General features: G+C 45.0%; 5 protein-coding genes across 5 annotated transcripts; 3 read left to right on the forward strand and 2 right to left on the reverse strand.

Moving 5' to 3' along the window:
• Positions 1-453: 453 nt before the first annotated feature.
• V865_007305 (uncharacterized protein) lies at positions 454-1,764 on the reverse strand (the record flags this gene model as incomplete). The annotated part of the gene is made up of 4 exons (XM_066231053.1): positions 454-1,168; positions 1,252-1,290; positions 1,344-1,507; positions 1,669-1,764. 4 exons carry the CDS (start codon positions 1,762-1,764, stop codon positions 454-456), a joined length of 1,014 nt encoding a protein of 337 aa, XP_066087150.1.
• Positions 1,765-3,525: 1,761 nt separating this feature from the next.
• On the forward strand, positions 3,526-6,193 carry V865_007306 (uncharacterized protein; the record flags this gene model as incomplete). The annotated part of the gene is made up of 14 exons (XM_066231054.1): positions 3,526-3,874; positions 3,935-3,997; positions 4,070-4,187; positions 4,253-4,263; positions 4,332-4,391; positions 4,445-4,540; positions 4,590-4,628; positions 4,704-4,773; positions 4,838-5,199; positions 5,266-5,397; positions 5,456-5,582; positions 5,647-5,800; positions 5,857-5,955; positions 6,014-6,193. The coding sequence occupies 14 exons, from the start codon at positions 3,526-3,528 to the stop codon at positions 6,191-6,193; spliced, it is 1,860 nt and encodes a 619-aa protein (XP_066087151.1).
• Positions 6,194-10,404: 4,211 nt separating this feature from the next.
• V865_007307 (uncharacterized protein) lies at positions 10,405-11,635 on the forward strand (the record flags this gene model as incomplete). The annotated part of the gene is made up of 4 exons (XM_066231055.1): positions 10,405-10,639; positions 10,785-11,039; positions 11,127-11,494; positions 11,585-11,635. 4 exons carry the CDS (start codon positions 10,405-10,407, stop codon positions 11,633-11,635), a joined length of 909 nt encoding a protein of 302 aa, XP_066087152.1.
• A 520-nt stretch (positions 11,636-12,155) lies between these two features.
• On the forward strand, positions 12,156-12,668 carry V865_007308 (uncharacterized protein; the record flags this gene model as incomplete). Its single annotated transcript, XM_066231056.1, has 1 exon — positions 12,156-12,668. One exon carries the CDS (start codon positions 12,156-12,158, stop codon positions 12,666-12,668), a length of 513 nt encoding a protein of 170 aa, XP_066087153.1.
• A 2,281-nt stretch (positions 12,669-14,949) lies between these two features.
• On the reverse strand, positions 14,950-17,891 carry V865_007309 (uncharacterized protein; the record flags this gene model as incomplete). The annotated part of the gene is made up of 7 exons (XM_066231057.1): positions 14,950-15,162; positions 15,237-15,475; positions 15,531-15,645; positions 15,704-15,857; positions 15,908-16,045; positions 16,120-17,391; positions 17,470-17,891. 7 exons carry the CDS (start codon positions 17,889-17,891, stop codon positions 14,950-14,952), a joined length of 2,553 nt encoding a protein of 850 aa, XP_066087154.1.
• Positions 17,892-18,094: the final 203 nt, after the last annotated feature.

Here is an 18,094-nt window from a genome sequence, read left to right on the forward strand (position 1 = left end):
GCATACGATAGTAGAGAAAGAATCAGTGGAACGTATTTTATCGTGACCGATGAGTGACTTTCAAGTCAATATGAACAACACGAAAGAAGAAGAAAGCCCATATAAGATCAAGATATTCTCATGTAAATAGGTTTTTAGTTGTCTGTTTGTACTATACATTATCTACCATTATGCATTGTGTACATTATTTCATCATCTTATGACATATAATATATATATATAATATCGTGATACGTAAGTTCGTTATCGTTAACAATGAATGAATTCAAACTTCTACTTTAGGGGTTATAAACGTGATTCGTTTACAAGAATGACTTGACTTTATCTCGATCTATTTTACTCTGCGTTGTGATATAGAGTAATAGGACCTCTTATTGTAGCTATCATACCGTACAGTATTTTATCATGAGCAGTGAGGATATGTATCCACATTTTTCATTCTTCTTTTTCAGTTCAATCTGACCTAATCCTTTTGCCTCCCCTACATCTACCTCTCTTCCCACCTCTGACACTACTCAGACCTCTCAAACCCAATTCTCGCTTGACCACCACCTCATCTTCACCTTGATGTTCATTGCCCTGAGCGTTTTTGTTTGCCTTCGATGTAAATGTAAGTTCAGGATGTGAGAGACTTCTTCCCATAGGTATGTATCTTTCTTCATCCCTATCTCCCTCTCCATCTTGAACTGGATTGGAATTATCTAAAATATCAAAATGATCTTGAGCTCGAGTAAGTATAGCCGGACCAGGACTTCTACCTCTTTCTTCTGTTATTGTATTTGCATTATCAACGTTCAAAGCTAATGGTGAAGATAATCTCGCTGCGGAGGTAGTCGCACTTCTTTTCCTCCCTCTACTACCTCCTCTTCCTACTGTCACACTACCACTACCGAAATTAGGTATTTGATGAGGTGCAAATTCTCCTGAGCCTCCAAGATCATTGAGGTTTCTAGGTTCGGATGATGATCTTCCGAGATTGGGTACAGATGGTCGGTAAGGTAGATTATCTTGGGATTGACTGGTCGTCATGGGTGTTAAAGCTGATAGAGGACGGGGTTGACTGTTACAGTCACCGTTACCATTGGTGGCATTGCCGTTGAGATGAGGTGTGGATGGTAATGAGGAGGTGGAAGAGATAGATGGAGGTTGAGCGAGGAGTTGCATTCGACTTTTGTCCATATCGAAAAATCACCAATGCAATATCGAAGTATCAATTATATCATTCTGTATATAAGCAGAACAAACACTCACCCGCCGTAAGCCCTCGAGATACTACCAACCTCTCTCTCCCTTCCTCACTTATTTTCGAAGTACTCGCATTCCTCTTCCCTTCACTGAAATACCCATTGACAGTCGATTTGGTAGGTGAAGCAGGCTCAGAGGTGAATAACCCATGGAACGAGGATGAATGAGATGAATGATGGAGATTGGAAAGGTTGGGACGCTGTTTCTTGGTTGGAGCTGTTAAGATGGTATTTGGTGAGGGATAGAGAGGTTCTCGTTCGGCCTATAGGTATGATCAATAAGCATAAGTTGATTAGGTCATCGCCACTACTACATATCATAGGGTATAAGATAACCTTATTACGGCAAAATCCTTCTCATATTCTTCTATAAGATATTCGTCGCGGCCCATTGATGAGAAGAAGCGTTGTACAATACACTTACAACATTCCTAGCCATCCTATCCTTGGTCCATTTCCATAGTACTACACAGGGGAAACATGCCCACATTTCTCGATAAGGTTGATATTCTTCATCCATGGCGGTGGTCGCGGTGATTTTCATCGATCGGAGTACGGATGGTCACCCCACGTAAGGATGAACTTAGTAATGTCTTGAGCGGAAATGTTGAGATCACGAGGATACCCATTGAAAGAGGAAGGATAAGAGAAAGAGAGAAAGAATAGTGAATTCCAACCGGGCGGTGAAGGTGATGATGAGTGCTACAGTACAGTATTTGATCGATGATGGGGTGAATATGAGCTTTGGGCTACAAGCTAATATATCCCAAGCCACAAAGGTACACCTCTAATCTTAGTATGGCCATCAAATATCAATATGTTGATGGACGGACGATGAAACACAGATATTAGAGATGTACTATAGTACAACAGACATGACGTACTCCTTCCTCCAAAATTTTTCGAACTATCAACGACACGACTATAAGTTACGTGTACAGTCAGTCAACGGTGGTAGTCTGGAATAAGCACAGCATCGTGTAAGCAAAGGTATTCCTCAAATGGTGGATGAACACCGTTCCTCAGGGCAAGGATGATGAGGAAGGTAGTAAGGATATGTCGGAGTGGTATATATAGTATACCATTCATATTCATATCCCTATTCCTGACATATGGCGGGAGACCCCCTCATCGGCCTCCCACTCGTCCCCCTGCACCCTCTACACCCTCTGGCTTCCCAGGAAGCCCAGACCTCTGCTTTGTAGGTATCCTATAGAGTACAGCATCTTACGAACTATCAGAGAGCATATGCATCAACGTAGGTACAGTATCTTATCAAGGTCTCGTTGAGCTCCATCACAACTACACATATGTAAGCCAAAATACAGTAGATTGAGGAGGATGGGGCGCGTGCGTTCGCCTTTTTAACCGATTTTCACACAAGAACAATAAACATTTTAACCTTAGACTGACAGTACAAGATGTGGATTTTGATCGGAATTGAACGACAGACTGACGCACAGGCATTTACCGCCGGTTTCGAAGTCATTTTTAGCCGCAAAAGCTTACCCCACGGCCGGGTATGAAGTCACCTTTAGCCCCAAACGCTTTCATCCTTAGGGCACCAGGCTAGCGGAAAACCCTGCTCGATCTGGATCTCACATGAGACCAGCCTCTTCTTTCTTTTCCCGATTTCAAACCATCCTTCCAGCGCCTCAAGCGGCAGTCGATAAGTTTCTGGAGCCCTAGAGGGGATCCCGCATGTACGGGGGGATGTTGACTTACGTGTTTTTCACTTGCCAAAATCCAGATTGGATGCCCCATCTGGACTGCCGCCGCTCTCGTTACAAAACCTTACATTGCTTCAGGAACACACATTTCAATTAATTGCGGATTGAATTTTCTCATGTTCCTTGTCCTGATGGAATGATCTGTGTCCTGGATCTCCGCCCAAATCTCGTTTACGATCAATGACACTAGTCATGGTCTCTTAGGCTTTTCCAGAAAATCACCAATAAGCGAGGCTACTCATGTGTTCCATGCGGTACTCCAATACACGGCACTTAGTTCCCCTGGATTCGCGAGCGATCAAGTCGCGGGGTCACACAATTCAGGGATGTTGCCGCTCCTAGCGTGCGAAGTTACAACGTTATACTCGTACGCCACATTCAAACCGATTGACCTCAATCGTTTCTTGTCGATTCATTTGCCAATCGTCCCCGGCATCGTGACCGGTCATGGTCGGCCTGACAACACGTATATATGGAGGGGGACTGGTGGGTTCCAGTGAAGGCCCCATCACCTCTCCTCATCCAATCTCGCAAACAAGATCAACAGAACAATGGACGTGATCGAGAAATCCCGCAACACTCACCTCGAATCTTCCAACGAGGATACCTCCAAGGGGGAAGCTTATGGCCTTGAACATGCGCCTGAACTTCAATCCCAGGCAAAGAAACTTATTAACCCCCTTCATGGCTTTACCAAAGAGCAGGTTCTTGCAGATGTCGAGGAATTCTGTAAGGAGAAGAATCTCGATGACAAAGTTGACGTATTCAAGCGGGGTGCACTGATTGCTCAGCGACCCACCGAATATGAAGATATTCCAGAATTGACCGAAGATGACTTGTACTGGCTAAGAAAAGCTAGCCGAAGCAAATGGTCTCATCCCAAAATGCTTTACTTCACTGGTGAGTCCAGTGCAATTCGATACCTACTATCGAATCATCATTGACGACGTGATGCCACAGTCATTGTTTGTGCCATTGGTGCAGCCACTCAAGGATGGGATCAAACAGGATCAAATGGAGCAAGTGAGTGACAGCTTATTCTTTCTTGACATTGTCACATTTGCGGAACATTCACTAAGAATGATCTATTTCCAGACTTGTCTTTCCCAGCCGAATTTGGCATTGCTCGACCTGTTGGAACTCCCGAAGGGAACCGCGATGAATGGATAGTTGGATTCGTCAATGCTGCTCCTTACATTGCTTCGGCGGTATGGTAAGTCGATTAACGTCGTGCAATAAACGCTCTCAGATTGTGCTGATATTCCCTCTCAAACTCAGTGGTTGTTGGTGTACGTTGCATATTCATCATGGTATAGGTGCTTGCTTTTGATGTTGATGTCCATCTAAAAACCATCAGTATCTGATCCCCTCAATCATTTTTTCGGTCGACGAGGTGAAATTTTTATCACCTCCCTCAGTAAGTCGATTTTTCCAAACCAATTAAAATGCTTTCTGACACTATCCTTCCAGTCCTTATTGCTACCCCCATTGCCTCTGGTTTCACTCACTCTTGGCAAGCTCTGGCTGCTGTGCGTCTCGTTCTTGGTATTGGTATGGGAGCTAAAGGTATGTTTGGTGTGTTGCCTCGATTGGTATGTGCTGACCATGGCACCAGCTTCCACCGTTCCAATGTACGCTGCCGAACTTGCCCCTGGTACGTAGATCTTAGCAAGAAACCGAAATATACTCTTCTGACTTCTTTGTACTCTCTTTTCTCCATCACCCATAGCCAACATCCGAGGCGCTCTTGTTATGGGATGGCAATTATGGACTGCTTTTGGTATCTTCCTTGGATTCGCGTGAGTTCAAGATGCATGCCGCTTGTGCACAGTCGTTTGGGTTCTGATCACCATTATCGTAAAGTGCCAACGCTGTCGTAAAGGATGTAGGCGCCATTGCTTGGAGGTTACAACTTGGATCAGCCTTCATTCCTGCTCTTCCCTTGGCTATTCTTATCTTCTTTTGCCCTGAATCTCCTCGATGGTTGATGAAGAAAGGTCGATACGCTCAAGCCTTTGCCGCCATGACTCGACTCAGACACACCGAAGTCCTTGCCGCCCGTGACTTATATTACGCACACGTACAACTGATGGAGGAGAACAAGATTGTACAGGGCAAAACGTACTTCTCTCGATTCGCTGAGCTCTTCACTATTCCTCGTGTTCGACGAGGTACTTTGGCTGCCAGTACTGTCATGTTGGCTCAACAAATGTGCGGTATCAACAGTGAGTCTTCTTCGGTAGTCCTGTTTGGGAGCTGGAAAAGTCTCTTTACTGATCTATGCCACCTAGTCATCGCATTCTATTCCAGTACTATCTTCGTCGAATCCGGATACTCTGCATCTCAAGCGCTTTTCGCTTCCCTCGGGTTCGGTGCTGTCAATTTCTTATTTGCGTTCCCGGCTGTTTTTACAATCGATACTTGTGAGTCAACATAGTGTCTGAAGCTGCCTATTGTCAAGTTTACCTGATCAATGCATAGTCGGACGTCGATCTCTCCTCTTGGCCACTTTCCCAAACATGGCCTGGACTTTACTCGCTGCTGGTATGATGTTCTTCATACCCGCCACAGAGGAGAACAAAGTTATGCGTACCGGTTTGATCGCCTTGTGAGATTTATTGATGCAGCTCCTATGACCATCTACGTGCTTCAGCTGACATATAATGCTCCAGCTTCATCTACCTTTTCGCCGCATTCTACAGTGTTGGAGAAGGACCTGTTCCATTCATGTACTCTGCTGAAGTCTTCCCTCTTCCTCAGCGTGAGCAAGGTATGGCATGGTCTGTCACCGTCTGTCTTGGTTTCTCTTCCATTTTGAGTTTGACGGTGAGTGCTCTGATGTTCGCACACATCCTCGCATTCTTGCCTGACCGTTTCCACAGTTCCCCCGAATGCTCCGAGCTTTGACCGCCCAAGGTGCTTTCGGCACTTATGCTGCTTTCAACGTCATTGCTCTGATTCTCATTTTCTTCTTTGTACCGGTAAGTCAAACCTCCTTCCTTTGACATGACTGCTGGAGGTTTACAATTTTACATGCAGGAAACGAAACAATTGACCCTTGAAGAATTGGATGCTGTGTTCTCTGTGCCTACCGCAACTTTCTCAAAGTACCAAACAGGTACTGTTCTTCCCCACTGGATCCGAAGATGGATCTTTTTCAGACGAGGAGAAGAATGCCCTCCTCTAGTCATCGCTGATGACTACGTAAACAACGCTTAAGCACGGTCCTCAGATACGCTCGGGAGCTCTACCTCCCAAAGATTTGTCCCCACATCCCAGAAATATGTCCCGATTGAACATCCGTTTGCTTGTTCTTTCACTTTGTTTCACCCGCTTCTTTGTGTTCATAATGTGTCTTATGCTTAAAAAGTTTATTATATTCATTACTCACTGCGTTTCATGATAGTTTGTTCGTGAAAAGTCGATATGCAAATCTATATGCAACTGCTTTTATTTCATCTGACAGTATTACCGTCTGACATTCATAGACTCTGGATTGATCGCTGGCATCTGACAAGAGATCAAAAGTGCTTGCAGGAAGGTGACCAAAGCAGCTTGCATTCTCTCTAGTGCGAGCGCTCTTCTGCGAGCACACAGGGTTATTGTTGCCAGATTGCGAATTAGAAATCTCTCCTCTTCATTTTGGGGAGATAGTGACTGATTAATGGACGGATAGTAGCAAGTTTCCCATACGGCCGAAACGCAACTCATATCTTCCAATTCTGGACATGACTAGCAGATGGTGTTACATTCTGCCACCACCTTCTGTGAGCCGCCCGATCATACGCTGGAAAAGTACCCGATGGCGGTGATTGAGTGTTGATCGTAGGTATGTTCTCCGTTGCGATATATCCGTGGTACTGATCGTTTGTTGTCCCTCGAAAATATGCTTCTATGTTGCTTCTCCCTTGCCCCGTACCAAAATGTTCAGCCAGAGCGTCCTGCTCAGGATTGCCAATACATTGGGGCGGCGGGATCTCATAGTTTCGAGCTGGTGCGGGAGTTAAAGGCAGTAACGGAGGAGAAGTAGCAGTGATCGAAGCTCGAAGCTTGACTCAAGAACCCTGGAAGGCCGAGTTCCTCCCCGAGGACTCCTACATTGTCATTATTATTGCTCTTCCCTAAACCCCCGGCAGGTCGATCAAAGCCTGTAACGATCTAATCAAGAACAAGACATAAGTTCATAAGTATACATCATGACTGAGATCGAAGATCTCAATCTATTCAGCATAGGACTGACTTGTCATTGAGCGTGGCCAGATCCGCGTTCAAGAGTCTTTGTTCAGATTTCTTCTCGAAGCGTGAAGCCTGAATCTCACCCAATGTACAGGATCGGCTCGAATCTATGAGACAGCGATCGCACTTGGTATCTCTGGAGAAAGTGCCACTTGCGAGGTCAGTGAGGTCTCCAGTTGGTACCACTGATCAAGTCTAGAGCCTGAACGATGACCTCACCCTTCTTCGACAACACACTTATAATTCCTCCGCCTACAAGGATCGCCAGAGGCCCTGCTCGAGCTATAATATGGCGCCTTGATCCTAAGGCTGACGAGGCCGACCTTGACCTTGATCTCGACTTTGACCTTGGTCGAACTAGGGCCGTTCTCACGGTCAATTTGGGAGACCGACCATCTTTAGACGAGATTATATTCAAAGTACATTCACGAATGTTCAGGTATATACCAATCTTCCGACCAATATCATCGGATCCAAATTAGGTCGAAATATTACAGTCGGTAAAACCTTTTCTCTCACATCGTTTACAGCTGGATCTATGGGGCATGTAAGGTCAGACATGGCATATCTAGATTAGTCAACCTGCAATGACTTACGAGGTCGATATGAAGCTTGGATCACAACGTCTTTTACTTTTGCTGCAATTGATACATGCTCTATCTCTACCTTGATATCCTGTAGCTTGAGATGGCTCGGATTGGCGCAGGGCTATGGTGGTATACTGTCCAGGGGAAGGCATGTCACTGCCCGCCGTTGTTCTGGTAAGGTGAAATGATGCTAATGAAGCGGGACTATCAGATCATCTCAAAGGGTACTCACCGCCATACTACTTGTATGTATACAAGTGTAGGGGAATGCCTGGAATGTATCAACGGCCAAAGAATTTGGGTGTGCACCTCCCTCGTGTGTGCGATAAAGGACGAGAATTAGCAGATTGCACATTCATTCATATGGTTGATAGCATCACCTCGTTGGATTCCTGCTGAGATGGGAAGGAAGGTAGAATTACAAGGTCAAGTTCCGAGCTACGAAGGATAGGAGACATTGCCACTTCTCCAGGTCCACTTGAATCAATAGCTTCTCAATTCTCATTCTGGGTTCCTGCATAGGAGACACTCATTAAATAGGATATCTGCAATCGGTATATAGAGGAGCTGCTGATCACAAAGATGTATCAATGCTGCATGATGATGAAGTACAATAGATGGGAGGAGATGCATAATTTTCTAGGAAAGCTTTGTTGTGAGCAGACGCATTTCCAGTGCCAGTGGCGGTTTGGAAGCAGTCCTTTCAGAATGGATGATATAGATCTTGCTGGTGTTCGGTGACATGAGTCGGAAAAGGCTCATCGAGAGAGCTGAACAGAAAAGATTCTATAACGCTGTCGTCAGACATGCCAACGGTTGGGTCGAAAGCGTTAGACCCCCAGTCAGCGGAGATCGGTGGCGCAAAAACATTAACTTGTGGCACCTCCATGTTCGAAACTGTCCTCTCTGATCCATGATTGTTTGTTCCCTGCTCTATCTCTTCAAGGTATTCAGACAGAAGCTGTCGTCCTTCTTCGGTCTGCAGATAAGCAATAATCGGATCAACATCTTCTGCTAGTGAAACTGGAAGATTATTGGTTTGGGGATGTAGTGGAGGGGCAGGTAGAGAATATGTCGGAGTTTGGGAAGTGACCAAACTGAATCGAGGACCAAAGACGGAAACAAGCTCGTTGTTGACTCTGCTTACCCCTCCCTCATAGTTTAGCAGCTTTGACAGCTCTCTTCAGAAAGAGATACAACCACATAGAACAATAACAGTCAATGAGAGCAGCCTGAGGATGTTATGTGCGGAGCGCTCACCTGTTATCAAGGTTGCAGATTTCCTTCTCAAACAATTCTTGTCGAGACTTTATCTCATGACGAAAAGCTCGATTATCCTCGAATATGCAAATCCTTTTGTCGTCTTTGGAGCAGTACTCGCAATCTTCTCGCCTGGTTGGTTGAAATTGTGGTTAGCTTTACAGCGAAATCGACGAGTAGAATTTAGGTGACATATGTTCCACTACTCAATCATGTCAGAAGAACATGAATTGCACTGCGCCGGACATTTATTGGAGCAGGATCGAAAGCTTACCCTGGGAGAGTCGTACATTTTATCTTTCTACGTCTACAGTTTCCACAAGAACTCTTATCTGTCCAATTCAAAGCTGCATCTGCTCTGGATTTTGATCGGGATTTAGTGACTTTCGAGGGTGATCTTGATCGGGCTGTAGAAACGCTGGTGGGAGATAGGAAGCTGTCATTGGAGCTTACGGCACTTTGTGCGATGAAATCTTGTGAGTGTCGATAAATTTCCAGATACCTTGCTACCTGTTCTTCAACGGATGCGAACGGCTGCGCATCAGAACTCGGACGACAGTTGGTTTTTCTCAGACGAGTGCACCTCTTACAGCTGATAGTCTCGACTGTCAGCCGATGGTGGTCGACTGAAGATAGCAACTCACCTCTCCTGTCCCTTTGTTGGCTCACACTTGGTTTTCCCTCTCCTACAAGTGAGACAAGCCCCTTTCTTAGTTCCACAGGCACTATTGGTCGATTGTTCAGCTGCTAATGTCTGTGAGTATTGATTAGAGTCTTGGGTGGATTGATATGAAGACATGACGATGAGTGGGGGAGGCTCCGACAAAAGGGGGTGATTGGGAATGAGGGAGTCCTGAACAGATCACTGGTTTCAGGATCTCGTGGATGCGTCATTATATAGCATGGGCATATAAAGACCGCTCAGCTCGGAAACGCATGGGTCTAGACCTCCGTTGTGAGAGCACAAGGGACTTGCGATGCATATGTTGCATCTGTAAGTGTCAGATGTGAAGTTTCATGTGTCGGATGGTGACGCTTCGTGCTTCAGATCAAGAAAGGAGGCAGTCAAACCAAGCTCGCGATCAACCAAAGGCGGCATCAGGTCTGCGAGCTTACATCAAGCACCAAAATTGTTGACGTGGGACCTTGTGCAAGTCGTCGGACAACACCGACAAAACCTCCACCTTCGAGCTCCGATGATATATCGATGGTTCATCGTCTCGCCATCGCTGATGTAAGCCAGATCGAGGCAGTGATATTAATAGGATAGAATTAGTGTAACAGTTCTTACTACCACCATCATATTTGTCTTTCATATCCAATCCTGCAATATCACACTTTTCCTAAATGTCAAGAACGATCAAACTGTCCGATGGGAAATCTATTCCAGCCATTGGCTGGGGAAATGGTACGGGTGGACTCTTCGGTAACCATGATCCTGCTATCACGAGTGGTGTGCAAGCTTTGAAAGCTGGTATTTATCATATCGATACTGCAGAAATATACAAGACCGAACAAGCAACGTATGAAGCCTTGAAACAGGCTGGTGTCAAAAGGGAAGATGTCTGGATCACGACCAAGAGTAAGTGAGCCCAGACTCTCATGATTGTGTTATCGTGCGTCAACACTGACAAACAATGTTGAATTTAGTCTCTAGCACCAGTATGTACAGTTTTGCTGCACTACGCCGTAATGGACGCCAATTATTGACTCGGTAAATTATACAGATCTATCTCCTGACATGGAGGTCGTCCGATCCAATGTGCAAGAAAGAATCAAACTATTAGGTTCCAAGCCTGATCTCCTTCTCATCCACTTCCCTACTGTCCCTCAGGCAGGAACAACAAGTCAATTTTGGACTATCCTAGAGGACTTGGTATATGACGGTACTCTGGAAGGAGTGAGTCTGGGAGTCAGTAACTTCCGACCTCAAGATCTTGAAGCTGTCCTGAAAGTAGCTAGGATCAAGCCCGTTGTCAATCGTAAGTCTGCTTATCTCCAAGTACATGTATGACCGTATTGGCTCTTTCTCATATCGATGAATGTTAATACCATTACGTGTTTCGTAGAACTGGAGTATCATCCGTACGTGCTCGAGCACCTCCAACCTGTCCTTGACATTGGTGAAAAACACAATATAATTACCGAATCTTACGGACTCCTCACACCAATCCTTCGACATCCTACTGGTGGTCCCCTTAAACCAGTATTGGAGAAAATCGCCAAACGACTTTCTTCCGAGACCGGCAAAGAGGTCGATACAGCTTCGGTCCTCACATTATGGGCATTGCAGAAGAACGTTATAGTAGTTACGTCTTCGAGAAACCCTGATAACCTCAAAAAGATTTCCGAAATTGATTCGTTACCTCAATTGAGTAAAGAGGAATTGAATGAGATTGAAGAGGCGGGACGAAAAGTTCATTTCAGACATTACAAGGTGAGTTGAATCCCTAGAATAGGCAGAATCCATCTTCAACAATGTCACTGAAATGAAGTGTTGGCTGATGGATGTTGCTGTTCGTTCCAGGTACATATGTCCAAGGACTTCCCTAATCCCAATCTCCCCGAAGATATCTAAATGTGTTTTCGTTTCGGGGTATAGAATTTGTAGAATATACTCAAATGAAAGAATCGAACGAAGATGCAAAGATTGTCTCATCCAAAGACAGAAACATAGCCTGAAATACAGTCCAATGTCGAACCGACCCAGATGAGATTGAGGTCGGCCACCTCTATCAACAAGGTGTCCGATGCCTGATCTTCTTTTGATCTTCTGTCGTAACTAATCCCTCCTTTTGTGGGGAACAGCTTCCCGTGTGAGTTCACTGCTCTAAAGCCCAAGGTAAAAGGACGGAAAGAACGAGTCATCTAACCAGAACTCAGCATGAGAGGAACGAGTTATTTTGCCCCTCCTTTTTGTACATGCACCTTTCTTCCAAGGCATAAAGAAAGGTCTCATCGACGAGAGAGTATGATCACTTCGCTTTATAAGACCATAGCCAAGCATACAGTAACAGTATCGAATTTTAGTCCTCCTCTGAAATCCTGTTTCATCAAACGACGATCTAGATACACCATCTACTCTTAATCCTCCGATTATGGACTCAAAACATTCCGCTTTCCTGACTGGCGGCCAGACCCCTCCCATATCATCCTCATACCACGCCGTCGATGGAGACTTAGCTTCTATAGGTAATATCACCAAATATGTCTGCGCATGGGCCAAAGCAACCGGGTCATCATGGTTGGCAGGTGCCAGTAACACTGATACTAGACAGACATACGTATTGAGCGAAAATACATTATCTAAAGTCCAAGGTACCGATATTGATACCGACGATACATACCAATTTACATCCATTTGGAGACCTCTTACAAAGGGTGATGAGGTCAAAGATACAGATTTCAAGTTCAAATGCGAAAGAGCTCAACTTTCAGGATTTGAACCTCTAGGACCCTTTTCTCAGCGATACTTTGCTGAAGGACATTATGGTGGTGAGCCTATTACCGTCCAAGGTCAATTTGATAGATTTGATGAGGCAGATGTACAGTTCGTGGGATATAGTGTTGTGGAAGGGACGGAAGATCTGCCAACGCCCTCTCAAGCTTAGAGGGGCTGTACATACGGATCTGATGTCTGCTGCATCCCATGCCTCCCCGTTTTTTATAGCTCTCGTAGATTTTCCGATACATGTAAGATGATTCACAAAGGTTGAAATAGACTGAAATGTCTGCCACTTTTCGAGTCTGGAAACACGCTCCTACACGGGTAGTCATCAGAATTGCAGTTGGCTGACCCTTTCATACTTGAGAGCGAGAGCGAGTAAATAATCCTTTTGACCTTTAGGACGAGAAGCGGAACCTGGAAGAACCTTTCTCATAGCAGGAGAAGCGGAAGCAAGGAAAGATTCTCGTAAGGGCAACATCGAGCCTGTCGGAAAGCCAGGAGTGTGATTCTTGAACATATAGAACGAATCATATGGTTGTATGTATGAATTTTTCTTGAAACTTCTATCTCTTCTTACCGCAATACCTCTTTATCTCTTTCAAACTATGTCGAACCTACCTTCCACAATTCCCAAGAGGTCTTGGATCGAAACCATCCAAGATAATCTCTGCATAGCTTCTCAGCAACTGACCAGTGACGCCTAAAGATTCTACCATTCATTGACACAGTCCGGCCAAAAAGAATGGGCATTGATCAATCGATCAATCAGATTAGTACAACCCACTATCGAGGGGGGTCAGTCATATACCGAAGTGACATTGGATTGGAAACCGGCCAATTACTTTTCCAAGAAAGAGGCGGAGAATCTGACGATCATGGCGAGCGACTTTGACCTATTATATACCGATGTTCCCTCAAAATCAGTTTCAGAGATGGATTCTCAACAGGATGGCACGACGAAGAGGGTGGTTCTTCACTTTGAAGGTGAACTTTCGACCTCGACCAATATTGAAGGGATTTTGAGTTATAATCCTCCATTGATTGATGTGAGTATGGCAAGACCCAGAGTCTTACGAAGAGGGAATCCTTAAGAAGGCCTGATGAGATACCTCTTCATCGAAACGGTCACTTTCATAAACAGGAGGGGGGAACGCTGACTTTGAAAGACGATCCAAAGAGTAAATACAGAAGGGTGGATTTTGTTAGTGGTAGATAGTCAGGATACGGGACGTGATCAGTATCGGGGACAGGCTAAGGTTTTTGTGAGGTTATGCCAGCGGACTATTCAGATTGATCTGCCCAAAAAGCTTTTATCCATTCACTGCATTCTCATCTATCCTAAATTCCCATTAAGACAATCTAATGAGCAGCGGCTTTAGCTTTTGAGGCGGCTAAGATGATAGAACACATCGCATGTTAGCTATGTCTGACACCGAACTACCTAGACGATTTCTAGAGAGTTTGGGTCTTTGCAGAGGATGATATACGTACCGAATGGGTTCTTAGGGTCTTTAAGAGCATCGGGAGCTATAAAAAGATAAAATCTAATGAGCATTCTCTACAACTGAAGATTGCTCAGAAAAGGCAGTGCGATGGTATGATGGTGATACTCACATGAAACACCGATATCTTGTAACTTCCAAACACCAGCGATGGTGACCACACCTGAGATCATGAATGGCCAAAGGGGTTTAACGATCTGCCAACAAGAAATTGAAGGTGTTAGTCTTCAATTCTCTCGACACTTTATTCCATTCTCTTTCATCAATCAAATTATATTTCCAGTCTCCATTTGGTCTGCCCCAACAACAACGAGTGTTCGCGCTTTATGGGCAACATCCCAACCCCTGTACCTGCTGAACATCGGCATTTCCCTCCAGAATCCCCGTCTTTCAAATACGTCAAAAGTCATGCCCTCTATTTCCCGTCATCCTCATATCATCGCCTTTGATATCTCATCCCTCTTCCTGACACTCCAGCATCATCTCCAGTATCCTCATCCCACATCCATATCTCCATGATGTCCAGAACCACTTCAAGACCCAATCGGCCGAATGACAATGACACATACAGGTGTAGGCCAAGCTCTAAGTCCGAACATCTTTACTGATCTTTTTGTTGTTGGATCCGTTGAAGTCTACTGGTGATAGCTAGATGTGAGTCTCTTGGTCGTGGTGTGCTGGTCAAGTCGACTTACAGAGAGATGAAGTTGGATTGAAGTACTATAAACTCTACCATTGTTAAGATATGTCAATCATAACGAGGTGCGAGTGAACCAAGGGAGGACCCATCAAGCGGATTCGGAGAAAATCGGTGTTATCCCTTGACTAGGCTATTGTGGCACTTTCATCAACCATAACAGCACCACATATGTATGCATCGGAAGCTATGTTAGTGGTGGATTAATCTACGTATACATATATAACATGGACTACAACAACCATCTATGCACCAGTCAAGAAAGGATGCACGAGCGCATCTCTAGGCGCAATTCGTCTGGACGGATCAAGCTGAAGACATTTATCCAACAGATCAACGAAGTTCTGAATCTGTTTCAATTCTTCATCTTTCATTTTCAATTGGACAGAAGACGGAGGTAACAATCTCGCTCGGAGGTCTTTGGCAGCTTTGGAAATGACCAATGTCTTTGCGACATCCTAAATGCAAGAAAACTTCTTGATCAGCTTCTACTCCTTCTGTAGTCACGTATCTAGAAGAGGGTTTATCTCACCTGGCCTGTGATTTTATCCTTCTCGATAGAAATGAAATTTAACGATTCATCAAAATGTAAATTCCCAAAGTTGGCCTTCTTGATCATTCGATGATTCAATTTCCCTTTCAATTCCATTTGAAGTAATAACATGTGATTGTTTGATCGACCAGGGAAAAGGATCTTGCCAGTGTATAACTCGTATAGTGTACATCCGATCGACCACATATCTATGGATGTATCGTACGGGAGACCGAGAACTAACAGAGAAGAGAGTCAGCTGTATGCATAACCTTTCGTGTTCAGACAGCTCACTGATTTCTGGTGCACGATAGAACCTCGATACAAGGTATGGTGTGATTTCACCTTCGGAAATCTCGGCTGCTGAACCAAGGTCACAGACTTTGAGCGTAGCTTTGTTTTCAGATACCTGTAATGGATCCAAACGTCAGCCGATTGATCGATGAAAGGTTAATAGAACAACCTACCAATACATTGTCTGGCTTGATATCCGCATGCACTATACCGCATTTCCTCAACAAACTCAATGCTAAGAAAAGCTGATGGGCATATGCACGAACAGCTCGCATGTTGAGTCCAACATCTTTACCGAATCGCTTGATGACGTCTCGTAAGTTCATACTGACGAAGACTGTCAGCTACTAAGCCAGTCGAATTGAGGAGTAGCTCACCTCATAGATTCAGTCACGATACACAGGTGACCTTTATGTTCGAAAGTCCTCTCCATCCTGACGATATGTTTCTTATCCTCCGGATCAGCATCATTCAGCTTTTTGATGATTTGAGCTTCCTTTCTTCCTGCCACGTACCTGAGGCGAGACGAAGAAGTCAGTCGCTAACCTCACACTTGGGAAGGAATATATGGGAAAAGGGTTTTACTCACATACTTTCCTGACTTCTAATCACCTTGATAGCAACTTCTTTACCCACTACATCCTGCCTTCTTTCCTGATTGACCGCTTTGAGGACTTTCGCTTTCACCACTCCAGAGAACATTCCTTTACCCAGACTAATCGTAACTTGATATCGTCCATCATCTAAAATCTCACCTGGTGTGATTCTATAGTATCCCTCGGTATCATCAACATTATCTACCACCTCAGCTGCAATCGTACTAGCAGGTTTCGTCTTGACGTATTCCACCTTATTTCCATTGGCTTTACCACCATTCTTAGGTCGACGGATGGTGACTTTCCTCTTCTTTTTCTCTTTCGGCTCATCACCAAACTCAGCAAACATATCAAATTCATCATCATCTTCATCCTCCTCTTCGATTTCAACTTCTTCCCACTCTTCTTCGTCCGCTTGTGCTTTTGGATCTACAGCTATAGGTTCTCCTACACCTGAAGCAATATCGGATGGTTTCACCTGCATAGCTTCCATATCTTTCTTTCTCTTCTCCTGATCAGCCATCGTATCTTGAGTAGGATCGTAATCCGCCGCTGAAATCATCATATCCGCTCCAACACCTTGAGAACGAGTATCAGCCGGAAGTTCAGCTTCGCCAGCCGAATCGGCCCTTTTCGTCAGATCGAAATCGTTGCCCATTGGCGTAGAAGCCAGAGCTGGTGAATTGCCGATAGGTGTAGGTGCAGAAGTGCCAGGTAATGTACCGGTTACTGAGTGCGTACCTAATTGCTTGAGTAGGGGTGTAGCACCAGTGACCGAATTTCCAGTCTGATAGCCCGTTCTTGTACCTGCACTAGTGACACTCTCCGCACCGGTCCCAGGACCAGGTAACTCTCCTTGGACGATCTTGGGGGCAGTGACGGTCGTGGGCTTTCCACCATTAGCTCGGAATTTAGCCATGATTTCCTCTCTTTTCCTTCTTCTTTCCTCCAGGATCTTCTCAGTATCCACTTCCTCTTCTAGCACACTGATTGGCTCTTCCTCATCCTCAGGCTTAGCATCTTCTACCTTTGGAGCTTGGGAAGTGGATGATTCGGACTCGAAGAATCGATTGGCAGGTGGAGGTGGTCGAGAGGGAGTTGAACCACGGGGTTGAGAGGGTATGGCGAGCGATTGGAAGCTCGCTTTTGGACCGGCTGGCGGTGGTCGACTGGTCGGTCGAGATGGACTGAGAGTGATTGACGAACGTGAGGGTGACGCAGCTACAGGAAGGGAAACAGATGGTCTGGGAGGTGAAGGTTCGAGTCTACTCAATCGTAAAGAGGTAACGTCAGTATCCAAAGAGTTGTAGATCTACGAGCTATATGTAAAGAATGAAACGCACTCGCCTTCCTCCTTTTCATCATCTTTCACTAATTGGGTTTTATCATTTCGACTAGTAGTATGATCATTTCGGTCACTATGATTATGTCGTTTATGATATTCTCCCTTTGAGGGCTCACGTTCACGATGATCCCTCTCCTTCTCTCTATAATCTAATCCTCCTCCTCTTCGCCTATCATCGTAATCCCGACTATATCTCCTGTCTCTATGTTCCCCTCTTCTCCTATAATCCCTATCTCTTTCGCGAGATCTACTTCTCCTTCGTTTAGGTTCATCTTCATCTAAGAAGGCATCTCTCCAATCACGGGGCTTCGAGCGTCGGTCATCATCGTGTCGATCCCGGCCTCGTTCTCGTTCTCGATCATGTCGTCTGCTCGATGTCGGTTCCTCGTCATAAGGCCGTTTGATACCTGATGAAGCCATGATGAACAGAAAAGGGGGAGAAATAACAGTGTAAGAAAGACTTCTGAACGGTTTTGTAGATTGGGGAGAAAAGAGTTTACAGGTTATTCAGAGAGATGGTAGGATCTCCAGTACTTCACCTGTAACGTGAGGGTTCGATTGGAAGGATAAGACAAGTGACGATGAGAGGAGGGAGCTGTATGATGTGATGATCACTATTGATG

Source organism: Kwoniella europaea, chromosome 2 (genome assembly GCF_036810445.1).
Source record: "Kwoniella europaea PYCC6329 chromosome 2, complete sequence".
NCBI lineage: Eukaryota > Fungi > Basidiomycota > Tremellomycetes > Tremellales > Cryptococcaceae > Kwoniella > Kwoniella europaea.